At 46.7% G+C, this 16,853-nt stretch overlaps 6 protein-coding genes across 6 annotated transcripts; 3 read left to right on the plus strand and 3 right to left on the minus strand.

Annotated features, from left to right (window-relative positions):
- Positions 1–39: 39 nt before the first annotated feature.
- On the minus strand, positions 40–2,012 carry FOMMEDRAFT_138852 (acid protease). Its single transcript, XM_007263440.1, has 5 exons — positions 1,634–2,012; positions 1,489–1,565; positions 1,064–1,427; positions 605–1,001; positions 40–504 (listed from the first exon to the last, which is right to left on the minus strand). Exons 1-5 carry the CDS (start codon positions 1,990–1,992, stop codon positions 310–312), a joined length of 1,392 nt encoding a protein of 463 aa, XP_007263502.1. The 5' UTR covers positions 1,993–2,012; the 3' UTR covers positions 40–309.
- Positions 2,013–2,549: 537 nt separating this feature from the next.
- FOMMEDRAFT_131910 (uncharacterized protein) lies at positions 2,550–3,946 on the minus strand (the record flags this gene model as incomplete). Its single annotated transcript, XM_007263441.1, has 4 exons — positions 2,550–3,280; positions 3,375–3,589; positions 3,661–3,694; positions 3,784–3,946. The coding sequence occupies 4 exons, from the start codon at positions 3,944–3,946 to the stop codon at positions 2,550–2,552; spliced, it is 1,143 nt and encodes a 380-aa protein (XP_007263503.1).
- A 310-nt stretch (positions 3,947–4,256) lies between these two features.
- On the plus strand, positions 4,257–6,107 carry FOMMEDRAFT_26299 (uncharacterized protein; the record flags this gene model as incomplete). Its single annotated transcript, XM_007263442.1, has 7 exons — positions 4,257–4,277; positions 4,389–4,472; positions 4,593–4,742; positions 4,793–4,828; positions 4,877–5,124; positions 5,176–5,524; positions 5,583–6,107. 7 exons carry the CDS (start codon positions 4,257–4,259, stop codon positions 6,105–6,107), a joined length of 1,413 nt encoding a protein of 470 aa, XP_007263504.1.
- Positions 6,108–6,397: 290 nt separating this feature from the next.
- On the minus strand, positions 6,398–9,160 carry FOMMEDRAFT_165810 (uncharacterized protein; the record flags this gene model as incomplete). Its single annotated transcript, XM_007263443.1, has 5 exons — positions 6,398–8,169; positions 8,224–8,453; positions 8,509–8,618; positions 8,671–8,803; positions 8,865–9,160. 5 exons carry the CDS (start codon positions 9,158–9,160, stop codon positions 6,398–6,400), a joined length of 2,541 nt encoding a protein of 846 aa, XP_007263505.1.
- Positions 9,161–9,344: 184 nt separating this feature from the next.
- On the plus strand, positions 9,345–12,627 carry FOMMEDRAFT_165811 (uncharacterized protein; the record flags this gene model as incomplete). Its single annotated transcript, XM_007263444.1, has 10 exons — positions 9,345–9,591; positions 9,652–9,710; positions 9,766–9,865; positions 9,912–10,762; positions 10,811–11,002; positions 11,051–11,092; positions 11,165–11,552; positions 11,610–11,903; positions 11,960–12,087; positions 12,141–12,627. 10 exons carry the CDS (start codon positions 9,345–9,347, stop codon positions 12,564–12,566), a joined length of 2,727 nt encoding a protein of 908 aa, XP_007263506.1. The 3' UTR covers positions 12,567–12,627.
- Positions 12,628–14,617: 1,990 nt separating this feature from the next.
- FOMMEDRAFT_152659 (uncharacterized protein) lies at positions 14,618–15,144 on the plus strand (the record flags this gene model as incomplete). Its single annotated transcript, XM_007263445.1, has 2 exons — positions 14,618–14,825; positions 14,900–15,144. The coding sequence occupies 2 exons, from the start codon at positions 14,618–14,620 to the stop codon at positions 15,142–15,144; spliced, it is 453 nt and encodes a 150-aa protein (XP_007263507.1).
- Positions 15,145–16,853: the final 1,709 nt, after the last annotated feature.

The raw sequence follows: 16,853 nt of genomic DNA on the forward strand, positions 1-16,853 counted from the left end.
AGACGAATTTAAAAAAAATCAGATGAAACATGCCGAGAAAAGAAACGTGGATTGTATGTATGAGTATGTAATACGTATGTAGTTGTAAAAAGAAACAAGTTAATATATAATATACAGTCATCCAAACAAGCCCCAGTCCCAGCTTTGAAGCACGGCAGAAATATCCAATTATCCATCCACCTATCCATATGCGAGACAGGAGCTGTAAGTACAGCAAACAGTTTTATGTACGCTAGGTACATAATAATGTACCATGCACGTCCCAAGACAAAGTTCAAACGAAAGCGCGATTTCCGTACCACTACCATGCTATACGACGAAAATCGAGCCGAGTACGAGCGCAGCACCCGCAAGCACTACCGACACAAGACGTACACCTCCCGTAGATAACACCGCTCCACTAGATCCAGAACCACCGCCCGAAGACTGGCTCGAGCGGAGCGTCTGGTTCCGTTGTTGCGAGAGCGTATCAAACTCTGCGTATGCTTGGTTCTTATCCGTAGTCTATACACGAAACAAAAGACATCAGCATCAACTTTGCAAAACCAAAACCAAACAAAACCAAAAGGAGAGGAGGGAGAGAAGAAAAGGACGAAATACTCACCGAAAGCAACTGCACATACGGCGTCGCACTCTCATTAAAAAACCTCCCATAATCATACAAACTAAACACATTCCTCAAAAAACTATCCCCCAACAGAAAATCCTCACTCCCACTCGTCCCAAACGTGAAACCCGAATAACACAGCACACCACCTGCGTCATCAGTGGTAGCCGCAACAGTATCGATAGGATGGACTGGGTACTCCGAACCGGAGAAAATGAAGGATACGTTGAGTTTTGTGTTGCAGGGGAGGATGTAGACTCCTGAGGAACGGACGATTTGCGAACCGGGGACGGAGCCGTAGATGACTTGAGCGTATTCTTGTGGGATTTGGCCGAGGGAGGTACCGGTGTCGAGGTTGACGAGGGTTTGTGAGGACGTTTGGCCTGGTGCTTCGCTGTATGCAAATAATTCTCGTCAATACACGCAACAGTTAAGAAGGACAAGGAGGAGACGCACAAAGAGCTCCCACCACTAACACTCCTCCCATTCACCGTAATCCCATCCATTAACACAATCCACCTGTCACTACTCACGACATTCAACTTCGGCGCTTGCAGAATCCCACTCAAGTTCCCGGGTACCTCGCCGACAGTGAAGACTCCACCATCAGTCTTACCCGTCGCGAAGGACCGCGAGAGGGAGAAGGTAGTGAATTGCGGAAGGGACGAGTTGGCTGCGAAGATACTCCCGAGGAGTGTGTTGCTGAATGATTCGTAGGGTGTCTTGGCGAGTGCTTGGGTGATGGAGGAGAGTTGGGGAGGGCCGACGCCGAGGAGACCTTTGTCTTGGTTCGTCGTTGCGTTCGTTCCTGGGGCAGAGACTGACCACAACGAGGCATCAGCAAGATGGAGGTGATGAGAGTGTGGAGAAGGTAAACGTACTGAATGCAGAGTTGACTGTAAAGTTCCCAAAAGTAATCGGACCAACGTACACAGGCCCCTGCGCAACCGTACCGTCTCTACACCGCCGTCCATCTCAATCAACACCTATACTCATTCAAAACAAAAGGGCTAGCTAAGCACTCACCCATACGTCAAACCCGTCTGCACCCCCGTATTCGTCAACCGACTCAAATCCAACCCCGTCGTATCAATCCACAAATCACTACTCCCCGTATCCAACTGCACCTCAAACTCACTCCCATCTATACTCAAACTCGCAACATAAATGTCCGAACCCGTTACGTTATTCGAGTTCGTATATTGGAAGACGTTATCCCCGTCTTGGTCTTTTTCGCTCCCTGATGGGATTTTGAAGTTTTCTGAGTAACCTGGCTCAGAGGAAGAGGATGAGACGCGGTTGAAGGAAACGGAGACGCCGTGGACGGACGCGCTGCTAAAGAGTACGGCGGATACGACGGCGAGGAAAGCACGTCTAGACAACATGGAGAGTGAAGGAATGGAAGAAGATGGAGATGGAGAGTCGCCGAGTCGAAAATTAAAATTAAAAGGGAGAGATGGGCGGTCTGAGACCAGAGACCAATGAGACTCCCCGCCAAGCATCAGCGCCTTTCATCTCTTTCTCTTGTCCATCGACAACACGGCTTACGACCATGCCGCCTGGACAGCAACCGGTTTCAATTGAGCAACGTTAATCATTCACTTTTTACCAATCCACCGACAGGCAGTGTCAGCGCTGGTTTAGTGGCAGTACGACCACTGCGAATCGGAGTCCGCGAGAATAATCAAATCAAACAGAAATAGGATGTGGGATACGGAGAGTAGTACTTAGACCACCGTCGAACGCTAAGCAAATGCAACTAAAAAAAATAACAGGAACGAAATGTTTGTAGAGGTCCGTATGCAAAGATAATTAGCAGTAGTCTGTGTGTGGTCGGAATAAAATGCCCGAGGGGTATGTTATGTTATGCAATGCGTCCATATCACCATATGTCACCAAGCTCCAGTCCAGTCCAGTCCAGTCGACCCCAGTCGGTGAGACACTACAACAGGACCGCAGCAAGCGCAACACCACCCAACAACAACGTGCCTACCGCATTCATAGCGGTCCGCTCGGCGCCGTTCGAGTTGCCCGTCTGCGACGCGCCAGACCCAGTCGCAGTGCCTGACGCGCTTCCACTCGCCGTCCCGTTCGCGCTCGAGTTGCTCGAGTCTGAGCCAGCAGGGACAGTCACAGACGCGATTTTCGTCCAGGTCGCACCGCTATTATCGCTTCCTTGCGTATATGGTAAGAACTGCAGTGCACCCTGTGCAGGACTCAACTGCACGAGCGATGTAATACCAGCAAAGTATTGTGCCTTCGCGTCCTTGACATCAGGTCCCTTCAGCGTCTGAGTCGTGTTACTCTCCACATTCACAACGTACGTCGCACTTCCATCATCAGGAATGAACGCAAACTCCTGCTGTACACCTTCCTTCTGGAAGAAACTCGCCGTTTGACCATGCGTCTCAGGGAAGTTCGCACCATAGCTCTGCGCTTCAGGTTGGAAGAACGAGAAATGGATGACAAAGATGTCCGCTTGGCCAGGGGAGAGTCCCGGTACACCAATGAAGTGAACGTGATTCTGCGCGAGCGCCATGGTAGGTTCGTAAGACGAGAGATCACCCCACGCCGCTGGCGCACCGACATCAACCCAGGAAATCGCCGAACTATTCGCAGTTGTCGACGAGCCAGTCATATCAAGGAAGAACACCTCGCCCTTCGACATGGCGTCTACCATTCCGTAAGTCAAAAGTTAATTAGCATTGCAATTCCAGTTCGACTTCCATTCAACTTGGAAGAAAGAGAAACGAGAAGTGAAACGCACAGAAGACATTCGTATCATGATCCAAAATAGCTTTAAAGTTCGTCGTGTCAACCGTCTTCGTTCCCTGTGGCTGGTTCACGCTTTGCTTGCTCCACGACTTGCCTCCTACGTCATAAATAAACACGGACATGTTATCCGACGAGTCGGCATTCAATACATAGACGGCGTTGTTGAATTGGCTCAGGTAGCAAGTCGTGTTCGTGCCATCAAAAGGTCTGCAAAACACATGGAAAGAAGGGCGCCGTAAGCCCGACACGCCAAAAGTCTAATAGAGAATGACACGTACGGACGGTTTGCAGCCGTAATGTCCGCAGCAGAACCTATTCAACCGAAAAGACGAAAACAAAAAGCAACTGAGTTACCCAAACCAGACGAGAGGAATGGAAGAGGAAGAGGTATAGGCGCGTACCAGAAGTCCAAGTATCCTGCGTGCCGGCATTGAAGTCCTTCCCATTGACACCAAAGACGAGGAGGTTAAAGCTCGTGTCCATAGCAATGCATGGCTCTGCGGCCACGTGCAGGAGAGAGGAAAGTGTAGGTAGTAAAAGAGAGACGAGGGTCAGTGAGTGCATCGTGTGTTGTGTCAGTCAATAGTTAGAGATAGTTTTTTTGGAAGAAATATGCTGCGGGAGGTGATGGTCAGAGGTGGAGGAAGGCAAAATCAGAAGAGACACGAAATGAATGGAGATGGAGAAAAGATGGGATGAGTGAGAAAATGGCCGCTAAACATACAGTAAGTCAGTCCTACGCTATTTTTGGACTTACTCCTTTCATCTCTGTTTTTCATACAACTCCATTTTCAGCCTTTACACTCATTTAACAACTAAAATTAATAAGTACGGTAACGATACAGAGCCGTTTACACGAAACTTCAACACCAAAATGATTTTTAAGAAGCAAAAAGTGATCATGAGGTGATCCACACTTGCCTTGCACACAGTTGGTGACGTCAGTACTATCAGTACCCGCTCGTCCTTCTTTCATAAGACACTCACATTATACATATCTTCACAGCTTCAAAACCGGTCAAACTCCTTGGGAGTTGACTACAACATGGGCTTGGCCTTTGAGCTTCGTCCGACGTCCCAATCCAACTCAGTATCTGCCTTATCGTGAGAAAACCCGCCTTGATGCGGATAACCCATCCTGTCTGTGGCGACGTATGATTATCTATTCCTCTTCATGAGTGTACTTTATACATACTACGCGACTATCTAGATCCTAGATCCCGACGTGGCAGTTCAAGAAATGCAAGCAGACGAGCAACTCCTTGACAAGTGCCTGTTCGAAGACGAGCCCAGAGCATTGGATGAACTCACTGATCTGAAAAACGTGGTCAAGTATCCAAGATTCATAAAAGACGAAAAGGTCGATTTATGCATCTACACATTGTCTGTCTGGTTCTGAAATTCGTGTAGGTTATCCAAGCTTTCGCTACTGTTAAAGAGGATAAGGTGCGGTACAAACATCTTTGGCCCTTCCACATCCTAATGCCTTCACAGATCAAAAATTCAAACCCTTGCGAGGACAACTTTAACTTTGAAGACTGGGTTATCTCTATTCCTGAGGAGAAGTTTGAAAGTGGCGACCCATTTTCCTTCCAAGATTGCTATGAGTCTCTGCTTCAAGACTGGGAGTTAGTTATCAAAGCTGGCGCGAAACGTGAAACAATGCATGATGGACAAAGAGGAATTAATTTCTTGCTTCGGCAGGCGTTTGAGCTGCGTCCAGGAGCGAAGCACATCTACCAGTACGTCAAATTTGAACTTGATCCTCAGTAACTATACTTACAAAGTGCAAGGCTAGAAAAAGAGTTAACCTTGCCTGGTACTGACGACCTGACCCGAGCTGATGTAATACCAACCAGACATTTATCTCAAAACTGGTACTCATTCCAAAGAAGACTACCAAAATCTCAAGTACTCAGGTCGCTCACAACGAATGAAGAAAGGATATCTTTTGTTACCTCGCTCCTGCACTTCGAAGAAGACGACGACGCATCGACTATGAAGCGCGAACTGATGTTAAGATTCTGCTATGCTCAGTGTCAACATCTTGCTCTAGGATTAAAGGATTTGCCTGTCTATGGTGCTCTTCTGACAGACTCAATGTTGACAATATATGCTTCTATCTGGAATGAAGACAGAATCGTTAGCCTCCGGCCCTTTCCTTCCCTGTGTTCGGCTACTAATCCTGATATATCTGCAGATTATATGCCCGACAAACATAACCTTCAATCTGAAATCATTTCCAGAATTCATCGATTGCTATTTCTTCCTGTGCAAACTTTCGGACCACATAGCACATCAAATTGAACGAGCGTTCGAACGGCCCAAGTCAGAAGAGCCCAAAGACGAAACCCAAAAACAGCAGCAAGAAGAATCTGCTAACTCTTGGTCTTTGTCGTCACTCGAAACTCAAGAAGAGGAAGATTCTTCCGACCTCGACTTATCGGACGAAAGTCCACGCCGCCTAGCAAGAGACCAGTCTAGTGACTCGGAAGAATCTGAAGTAGAGTATAGCGAAAACGACCCTGAAGTCTTGAAAATTGCACAGCAAGTTGAGAATGGGGAACCTGCACCGGAGGGTGGGTATCAACTTGACCGGAAGCATTTACTCGCGCTCGACGTATATAACAAAAGGCACGAAGCGAATAGTACTGGTCATTCCAGGGTACAGGACTGGGTGAACTCTCTCCCTTCATTCGAGAACGAACCGCCACCTCCACTCTAATAGAATTTGCCATATGCTATGCCAACTTGAATGTATACAACATCAAGCCTCTAATATCTTCGTCGATATTGTCTAGTCATTGAAACCACCGCCATGATGTGTATAGACTATTACACAAGCTTCAACATTGATCAGTCGATCTTAGCATTGTAACAAAGTCGGGGTGCACACGTTCATGTAGAGGTCATCGCCAAAATTAGTCTGATTTGCGTAGACCGCTCCTGCGGATAATACAAACAAGTAATACACCCTCAATCAAGAACATTGATTAGTCCACGAAATATCCTCAATCAAAGCGCCTCAATCTGTCTCTTCGTTTCCTCCGCCTTCTCAAGGAAAGCCTGTATTCTCCTTTCCCCGTCCTCCTTTAGTCTCTGATATTGCACTGCCATCTCGTGCCGAATCCACTGTTCGACAGTCATGGCCCTTTCTTCCTCAGTCAATGCTGTTAAGGTCTGAATTGGCTTGTCTGCCAGAGGTGGAAGGAACATATCTGCCGGAGAAGGAGGGACTCGTAATGAAGTCTGGAAATCGATTGCATTGTCGGCCTGCTTAGGCGGTATGGAACGCATGATTTGGGCTTCGGGGGTCGTGGGTCGGGATGGCGGTGCGTCGGTGACCTCAGGTGCGGGAGGACGCCGCGTCGTAGATGCGTCGGTCGACCGCCGTGACGACGATGTCTTCTTCGATGTGAAATCTACTGGTTTAATACCTTCATCGTCCACATCCATGTCATTCACGTCCCTTTCAACATATTCCGAGTTGGTCCTCTCTCTACTGCTCGAACTAGCCTTCACCCCAGACTTTGATTTTGTAGAGACAGGCTTTTGCTTTTTGCTTTCTTTTTGATGAGCATGTGTAGGCACTGGGCTGGGCGTCCGTGAGCGCTGATGATTAAGAGGGCCGTTAACGTCTTCAGAGCGATTTGCAGTATCCGGATTCGGTTTTGAATTGGCTTTGCCCGATTTCGCAGTCTTCGACGGAGCAAGCTTGAAATCTGATGGCGATTCAGGATTGGGGAAGGAGTGCTGAACAGGAGTGCTAGTTGATGGCTTTTCCGCAGCAATGTCGAGATCTATATCCATTTGTCGATTGTCATCGGCGGCCGCTCTTCCGTCTGCATCATGTAGTATTATCGTATGCTCATCTTGTTCTTCGCTATCGCCAGTGGGTCCAGTTAATTCACCCTCCTTCAGTGAGCTCGGGTCCGATGCTTTCGTCCTTGACTTAGCCGAGGATGGTTTCACTGATGTCCTACTGGACTCGCTTGATTTACCAGACCTTGATTTCTCACTCCTGACGCTTGCAGGCTTGGATGTCGTTGCGCTTGTCTCCTGTTCAAGCTCATCTAATTCCGACTCTGCGGGCGCTTTCTTCGCCCGAGTTTGCCGTCGCGCCTTTGAAGATGGCTTCTTCTCCATTGTACGTTTCGACTCCGGCTCCGGCTCTTGCTCTGCCTCAGTCTCCGAAGGTGGTTCAGCAAGCATCTGTTCCGTCTCCCTCTCGTCGGCCATTTCGGTAGTTACAGAAATGCGTGAGCGAGACCTAGCCCGAGCGAGAGGTTTTTCATTTGGATTGGCCACGGAAGATGCTCTCGCGCTAGTTGACCGGGACTTCGACTTGGAAGGTGGTCGACCTCGTCGCTTCTTCTCGCCTTTGTTCTTTTCTTCCAACTCATTGATGTCGACAACGAAGTCTTCGTATTGCTTGGTGATTTTCCCATCAACGTTAGAAGGCGGCTTGTCATGCTCTTCTCTGCCCACTTCCCGCCCTTCCTTGGTGGAAGTTGATTTTGCCGACTTGGTCCGTGATCTTGCACGTTTCGTCTCAACTTCAGCGCTGCTTTCTTCATCCGAAGCTGAAGGCACGCGCTGTTTCCCTCTCCCTGTGGATCTAGAAGTGGGCCTTGACTTCAATGCAGGCTTCCTGGTCGATTTTCGCGGAGCAGGATTGGAGTTGACTTTGAGTGAAGGATCATCGTCCTCCTCGAGTTCGTCGGTATTTTCTGCTTCACTCAATTTCGATGATTTGTCTGGACGAGCAGTAGCGGTAGATGAAGGGGCTGTGTATCAAAATTTTAGAATATATAAAACTAAGTTTGCTATGACGTGCTTACCAGCTGCACTAGACTTTTGTTTTCCTCTCCTCACGGGTGCTTTCACAGTAGGAGGTTCGTCGTCGTCATCATCAATGGTATCCGACTCAGCGTCGATTTGCTTTGGCGCACGAGATTGTCTTGAAGTATTTTTCGTTGATCTCGTACTCGCCTGAGATTTTGGTCGTTCTGTTGCATTGAAGAACGGACATGGCTTGCCCGATTTCTCTACACGTTTGACATGCTCTTCCCTGTTAGATAGCGTGCTTTCAGCAGAGAGAATCTCTTTGAGACGTATTTGCGTACGTTGGATCATCTGATTCATCCCAACCAGACAACGAGAGATCGCAATAAAAGCAGGTTGCAGTATCATCTCCTTCTTTCTGAGGGGTATACACAAAGCCTGCCTTGGCCATCTACAGTGCTAAGCATTAGTTCGCATCTTGAAGTATATGTCCATAGCAGCACCTTCTTTGAGGCGGCACCATGATTCTTCACTGAATCGTGGGGCCACCACTTCTTTCCTCCCTTGAATGTGTCCGCTCTAGCCTTCTCCAACACCTTGTTCGTCGGAAGGCGGGAAGAGTCAGTGATCAGAAACCTGCAAGGCAATGTAAATGGGCATGTACATGACATAGCATTATACATTTCTGAACGCGTACTTTCCATCTGAATCCACGTCGAATTCCAGCGAGCAGCGTGCAATTGCCCACGGACACTTTGGACATTTTTTCACGTGGATCTCGAAAGGATTATCATCCTCCTCCCAGCCGCTCAGCTCCTTCTTACAAATAAAGCACTGCACGTTATCCGGGTCTTGCTTGCTTGGTTTGAAGTAAAAGCCAGCCTCGGCGAGGGACGTGGGAGTCGCAATGAAGGAGTCTGGATGTGTCCATTTTCCAGAAGACTTTGACTTGCCTTTCACAAAAGAGCGCAGTCTTGCGTCGAAAGTTTCCATTGTGCCGAGGACGATTGAATGTTGTTTGCAATGTTGCCGCCGTTGTGAAGTAGAGAGTGTGTGTAACTAGGACGCGTCTCGGTGTGACATTTGTATGTTGCAACTGTGACATATCGCGCCTCGTCTTGATTTCCACTGCCAGTGCCATTCACTCATTAAAAGTTCCTATTAGACAAGTCTGAGGATGAGCTCATCTACAAAGCCCGTACGGACATACAGTAGACGGCAATCGACCAAGTATGCGTCAGGATCATCTACTGTGTCCCCTGAGTACAGTGGCAGGACCACGTCCTCGAATAGAGTTAGCGATGTGGATGAACGTCCTCGAAAGCGCAGAACACTCCTCGATACTTCACGGGATGCAACTAGCCAAGAGGAACTGATATCGCTTCTGAATACACCGTCAAAGCGTAACAGCCAGAGTTGGACCGGTGAGGACAGGCTTGTCGCATTCATGCGTTTCATTAAACATTGATGCGATGTCCACACAGGTTCTCCTGACCTGGCAACAATCCCATCCTCACCGACTGGTGGCAAGAGTGCAGAAACTGTTCGTATAATCTCACGTACCCTCATAATTATGACGAATTGACGTTCATAACCAGGCTGTCTCCCGTAATAAGAAAGGGAAAGAGATAGAGTTGCACGGTGCCCTGAACCGAACGTCCTCTGTGCCTACCGCAACTCGTGATCCATCACCTTGCTGTAAGTCTGCTCAGCTGCTTATGAATATAGCCTGAATTTTCTTTAGCGACAAGTGAATCGTCAACGTCGCACCTTACGACTCCGAAGAAACCCAAAGACCTAACCAGCATATTCGAAGCCGCATCTCCGCAGCGCAGAACGCAGTCACAGGGTGACAGCCCCCTGAACTCACCGAGGAAGTCTGGAATTACAAAGAAGATGCTCTCACGTTCGCAGACAGAGAGTTCAATCGAATCTTCGCCTTCCAAGACGAACGAGCTCACTCCTAAGTCCAAGTCTCTTGTGATACCTCGAAAGGCAGGCGCATCAAGGGATAATGGAACCCCAACTACATCTCCCGAGAAGGAACTTTCTCGCAGTATATCTCGAAATTCCGTCACATCCACTAGTGCTCAACCTCAACGAGAAAGCACTAGCAACACTCGCACATACGCTGGGAAATCTCGTTCCTTCCTCGTCGCACTGCCAGCAGCTGGACTCCTTACTCAAACCGGTGAACCGGGTATGAAGAAGGAGACCTGGGATGAAGATGATGAAGAGAATTTGAGAGTCAGTTATGCGGAGTTGCGAGAACGATTCGGCATAGATAACTCTGATGGAGTCGATGCCGCAACTGGTGATGCTGACTCCACTGGAGAGGGTCTCTCACTCTACAATCCTCTATCTTCCATAACAGACTTACGTTCCAAAGGCGAGTCAAGACGCTTTCGCGACGAAGTAGGCTACCTATTCGAAGGTCTTGAACCGAACGGGGCGCTTACTGTCCGCCGGAGCTCCGCTTTTGATATTGTGTCAAAGCTAAGCGATCAAGAATTCTGGAGAAAAGCAAAGGCGGCAGGGTTCATACCAGAGATTTGGGAACGTTTACGTGCAGCAGGTGCTGGTAATGGCGACAAGGTATTTTATAACTCCATTCTTTAATGCATATCTGAGACCCTTTTGAAGGTCCTCGATCCGATTTTATGCTGTTTCGTCTCTCTGGCATCAGAGGATCCACGGGATGTCTCATTATTAGCCAGTGCTGATGACTTAGTTGAAACAGTCATTACGCTTCTTGCAACCCATGCCATAAATGACCCCTTAGCTTCGAGCTTGTCAAACGACAGGATGAAACTTGATAAAGCAGAGACTTTGATAGTATGCGATTTCCCCGAGATTATGCCGTCTTACTGATTATGAGTACAGTTAAAACGCCTGCGTGACATCATATCTACAAAACATAACATCGTACCCGAAGACTGTCAGGCAAGTGCCAGTGAAACGTTTTGGCCTTCGGGGTTATCTGACTGTCCTCTTTAGCCATCCATTCGCCTTCTGCTATCCTGCTTGCTTTCGTCCGCGCCTACGCTTGCTTTGCCTCAAATAACTTCTTTACTAGACAGCACGATCAGAGACTTCACAAGTGTTTGCAGCCGTTTGGCGGCATACAAATCTGGTCTGGAGCTCTTAAGCGATACATCACATTCTGGCGGCTCCTCCGAGAAACTTTGTTTCGGCCATATTTATAATTGCTTAGTAGTTTTGGATTTATACCTTATTGAATTGGAAGCTGAAGGGAGTTCGTTGAAACTGTCGAAGATGGATTTACGGGAACGGTACCGAGCAATGGCGAGTTGGCTAGTGGCACTGCTCGTTGTTACAGACATCATGAATCGAAGTGACTTGTCGGACGGTCTCCGCGCACAAGGTTGGTTCTTAATTTCTTATGATTATTTGGCGTCTAAGCGGAGATAAAAACTTACAGCATCTCGATGCAATGAACTTGCCTTCCGCATCCTCATAAACCTTACCAATGGTAGTTCGACATGGACAGATGCTGTCGCAGCAGATCCGTACACTCTGTCGTCAACTGTCCGGTTAACTGTTGCCGCACACCGTGCAGTACTGAGCTCGAACGCCAAAAAATTGGACACAGATGCCTCGACGCATGATCAGGATGTGCTGACTTCTCCCATGGATCGATTGTGTCTGGCTCTGGCGCTGTTGACGAATCTTCTGCAGGAGCGAGATAACTTGGCGTATTCACTCCAAAATATCGGTATGCAGGCGCAGATGCAGTGATAATATGATTCGTTCTGACTAAAATGGGGGCAGTAATTGATCCCGCGTGCGATGGACAAAGGTCGTGCCTGGTGGGTTGTCGATGCGACAACAGCATAAGCGCGGTCTCAGCCCTCGTCAACATGTACATCTCATTCCTGAAGAGTGAAGTTGATGATTTGGTATGTCCCTGATAGCATTTATTTTATCAGGGCAGAATACTTAGATTTATCAGGAATTGGATTTTCATTTCCTACGGGGTCACCTCGCAGTTATCGTCGGTCTTCTGCTCCTTCAGTTACACAATCCGGATGTCGACTCCGCTCCGTCGTCCTTGCTATCTACTTCACCGGCTCAAACCCCTTTCCAATTAATCATGGATGCTCTCCCGGGTCCAAGCAACTCTGGAACTAAAAGACTTGACGCACTCATCGCAAATGTCGAGGAGTTTTCCCATTTGTATACGACGCTAACGAGTAAGATAGGTCGCCACGGTCAGCACCATGCCTCATCCATCGGAGATGGTATTAGAGATGGGAGTGATGACATCATTGCAAAGGATCGGGTCGCCTTGAGTTCGGAGTTGGGCTCAGGCTCGGACGTTGTAGCGGAAGTGGCCGTTTCCTTGCGTGCGCTCTGTGCAGAGCTGCGAAGTCGATAGGACCATTGTATTTCACTGATACATTAAGAAACAAGGTACAGGACGGGTGGATCGACGTCCGTGAACAAACAACTCCTTAGCGTTCGATGTCACGTAATGCATCAACCAGTCGCATATCGGAAACCAGACTTTTCTCAATACTTGCTAACCTGATGAGGGTCACTTTATCACATGAGGGCCAGAACGCTTCTCCGTGGTTGATGGCTTCCTAGCCTGTTCTGGATCGTTGAGACAACTGATATTTCCCAATTGCTGATTGATGTCACTCTGCAAGGTGGAATTTGTCAAAACAAGGCGCTTACGAGCCTCTCGTCAATTCAACCAGGTACCAACAGAATCAAGAACCTTCGGATAAAAAATGCGTTTGGCTGCCGAACCCGGCAGATTATTTCGTATGTATGAAAATTGATCATCGTAGTTCCCCTTTGGGCGTTAAATGAAGAAAACTCGGCGGACCTCCGCCATGACTGCGTCGTATATAAGGGCAGTATTGTGTGTTCATTGTAAAATTTATCATACTCAAGGGCAAGAACGATGTTTACCCAACAGACTGGCAGTAAACTAACTCAAGCACTACACGCTCGCACAGAAGACTTAGAAGTGCTACAGTCCTTCCTCTTTGAAACTGTGATCCTACAATACGTTGACTTTGCAATGGTGACTGTACTGATCTATAATTCAAGTATGTGAAACAATCTTCTTCTCAAAACCCGCTTGACTTAGGCTACATTTTTAAGTCATCACGATAGATAAAGAGGTATGTACTTCAGGAGCTTAGGACTTTGTACGCAGGCTCATTGAAATTGGGTTGCTTCAGGTTAAATACTTCTGGGTAGGTGACTTCTCGGAGATTCTGCTAGGTTACGGATTAAACAGAGTTGGAGAAGTTCAAGCCATGGAACTCCGTTAAATTAATTTACTTTTTAGCAAGTATTGTACTGGTTATTAATCAAACGATTTTGCTAATTGCTACACTACAGAATCATGTCGTTGGGATACTTGGAGCGATTTGCTTTCTTATACAGTGGCAGACAAAAGTATTGCACACTTTTGTCCGCCACTGTAAGTAGGTTTCAGCATGTCAGATCTGCCTTGACTTCGGAACATCGTCTGAAGTAATCCTTTCCAAGAGGATACTTTTGTAGTAAACAGTACAAGGTAATGCAGGATATCTCAGGAATAGTCCGTGTCTGACGTTTAGGCTCTGCCCAGTTGTATGTTACGATTATGATGGTGGAGACATTGAAGTATGACGTTGAAACAGGTTCCTTTCTGTTGAATACTCAGTTCGTTGGTACTAAAACGGAAATCATCACCAAAATGGGCGATGTTGCATCTTCACTCATCTAATCTCAATACTTTCTTTGTTGGGTGACACAGGTGGCCGGTGAGTATTCTATTAGTCTTGTCGAATACACGCCTTCACGGAGACTTCAGGAGCAATTACCATTATTTTAATCGATTGTGAGAACGCGAGTTCATTAGAAGTTGAAGGGATAAGTGCTAAAGGTGTGCCTATAGATATCCTCCTCATCCGAGTTCTAGCTCTCTATGAAGGGAGTACGTGTTCTTCCTCTATTCGTCTACGTTATATTGATTCTGCCAGACAAGAAATTTGGAATATTTTTAAAGATATTCCTCGGCATAGAGGTAGTTGCCGGTCTTAGCCTCCTCATTTTTCTTGGGATATCTAATAAAGGTAACTGACTAGATAGATTCACCCACTCCTACTGAAGTTCTTTTTGGTATTAGTAACCGCATATAATCTATTACCTGGTATAAATATCTGTGTCAACGAAGGTAGCTTAGGGATAATTATACCATTAGCTATCATTTCATAGTGCGTTATCTGACATCTAACATAACATTTTCTCATGGATGGCAGGACAATATTGACACTGTAGGGAATAACCTTGCTGAGCTTCGCACTGTATAAGGCAGCAGGGTACTGGAGACTGTCGTCCGGGTTCAAAGGCTTCCATCTTGTCAAAGTCCTCGTCCAAGACCAGATTTTGTATTTTGGTTTGTAAGTCGCGCTGTCTAAGTAACCTATGTTACCCGGTCTTATTATCCGTAGTTTCGTTTTCTGTTCACTGGCAAGGGTAGGCGAGCTTACCACTCCCCTAGTCGGTGATATCCTGGAAAGAGCTGGGTGCCCTACTCTTCTTTGCGTTCTTGGAGGCCATCTTTTGATTAATCTGAAAGAAGCGGCAGAGTTGGGAGTTAATGAAGGGACGAACTATAGGGCACACAGCATTAGTGACATCGAGTTCGCCTGAAGTAAGCTTTCAATCTATTTCATTGAATTTGTCCGCCTTATCCGAATTTCACAGAAGTCATTACCTCCGAATTGGGCTCATTGAAGGTAGCTGGTCCCAGTTATGGTTCAGGCTCTGACGCCGTTGTGCGAGTGGCTGTCTTCTTGCGCAATCCGCGCAGGGCTGCGAAGTCTATAGGACCAATATATTCCACTTATGCATTAAGAACAGGACAGGGGACAAGTGGAGCCGATGTTCGTGAACAAGGATTCCGTGACCGTGGTGATCAGTATCACCCAATGGATCAATCAGACGCATGACGGGAACCACGACTGTTCTCAATACTTGTCAATCCAATGTTGCTTTGTCCCATGAGTGAGAGAAAGCGAGGTATCTTCGTGTTTGCTGACCTCTTGGCATGTTCTTGATTGATAGAGCAACTGCCGCTTGATCTCGCTCTAGATGATGGATTCTATTGAAACAAGGAACGCTAATACATGTCAATCGCCAACCGTATTGGACAGATACTAACAGCACCAAGAGCCTTCTGATACAAGATGCATCAACCTTCTTTTTGATACGTCTCATGACCAGATACCTTCAATTCCCGACTCAAGTAAACTATATAGCCCACTGGAACCGAATCTCCAAAGCTCCTTTATTATGCCAAATGAAGGAACCTCGGCAGATCTCGTGAAAAATGGGGTGCTGTGTATAAAAGAGCCTCCGCTCTTACCACAAATTTGTTGCAATCTAACGCAAGGACTATGTTGCCTTCACATGCTAGCAATAATCTGACTCAAGGACTGCATGCTCGTACTGGAGACGAGATACAGTTCCTTGTCTTTGAATTTTTGGTTTCACGTTACCTGGACGTCGTAATCGTGACCCTTCTAATATACAGTTCACGTATGTCTTACAACTTCTTCCACGAGACCTGACTGAGGTAGGCCATACTCAAGTCATCACAACTGACAAGGAGGTACGGTCGTCAGAATTTCAGAGTTTCAGTTCGCAGCCATACTGAGCATAATACTTTCAGGTTAAATATTTCTGGGTATGCGACTTCTTGCCATTCACTTGAATTATGAATTGAACAAGCTTACAGGTTAATTCATGGAGTTCCACCAAAGCGGTTTACTTTTCTGTGAGTCTTGTAATATTATCTATTAGACTCCTTTTTTATCTTTTATATGATAGAATCGTTTTGTTGGCATACTTGGAGCAATCGGTAATATGATGAGTACGTTTTACCCCATTGAAAGAACTCGATCTTTGGATCAACTGTCTGATGTAACCATTTTCATAGTGGATGGGTTTGTGGTAAGCCGTGCGAGGTAATGCAACGTAATAAATATAACGGAAGTCCATGTATTGACAGTTGGATCCTGTCCAGATGTATGTTACAATTATGTCAGCAGCAGCACTGTATTTGGACCACTTATATCGCGAACAGGTATCTTTCTTTTCTGGGCATCATGGGTGGCCAGTGAGCACTCTTTCGTCATTTACAAATGCATGCAGGCCTTCACAGAAATTTAGCTGGAATTATTGTTGTTTTAATCGATTGTGAAAACACGATTGATTAAACTTTGAAATGTCAAATGCTCATAGGACTATTACAGATATCCTTCTCATACGAGTTCTGGCTCTCTATCAAAGGAGTACGTCTTTTTCCTTTTGGTCATTTACAGTGATTTAATTATGTTAGATAAGAAATTGGGGCCATTTCTCAAGACATTTCTTGGTCTGGAGGTGGTTGTTGGCTTTGGCCTAATCTTTTTTATTTTGGCATCTAGTGATGGTAATTGCTCGAATAATTCCGCCTACTCCTATTGAAACAGTCATGGGTTTTAGTAACCGTGCATAACATTTTGCCCGGTATGGGCGTCTGTGCCGCCGAAGGAGACTCTCAGATGATTCAACGATTAACTATCATATTGTGGTGCGTCCTCCGGCATCTAATATAGCATTGATGTTCTCTCATGAATGGCAGGACAATACCGACGCTGTATGGATTGACCCTGCT

The sequence above is a fragment of the Fomitiporia mediterranea genome (assembly GCF_000271605.1).
Source record: "Fomitiporia mediterranea MF3/22 unplaced genomic scaffold FOMMEscaffold_3, whole genome shotgun sequence".
Taxonomy (NCBI): domain Eukaryota; kingdom Fungi; phylum Basidiomycota; class Agaricomycetes; order Hymenochaetales; family Hymenochaetaceae; genus Fomitiporia; species Fomitiporia mediterranea.

Bases quoted from the DNA above. Each gene is read 5' to 3' on its own strand.
- FOMMEDRAFT_138852 (XM_007263440.1), bottom strand. From the start codon at position 1,992: ATGTTGTCTAGACGTGCTTTCCTCGCCGTCGTATCCGCCGTACTCTTT. The intron at 1,566-1,633 runs GTGAGTGCTTAG...ACGGCGGTGTAG, and splicing joins CAGACGGGTTTGACGTATGG to AGACGGTACGGTTGCGCAGG. The intron at 505-604 runs GTGAGTATTTCG...TTTCGTGTATAG, and splicing joins CGTATGTGCAGTTGCTTTCG to ACTACGGATAAGAACCAAGC.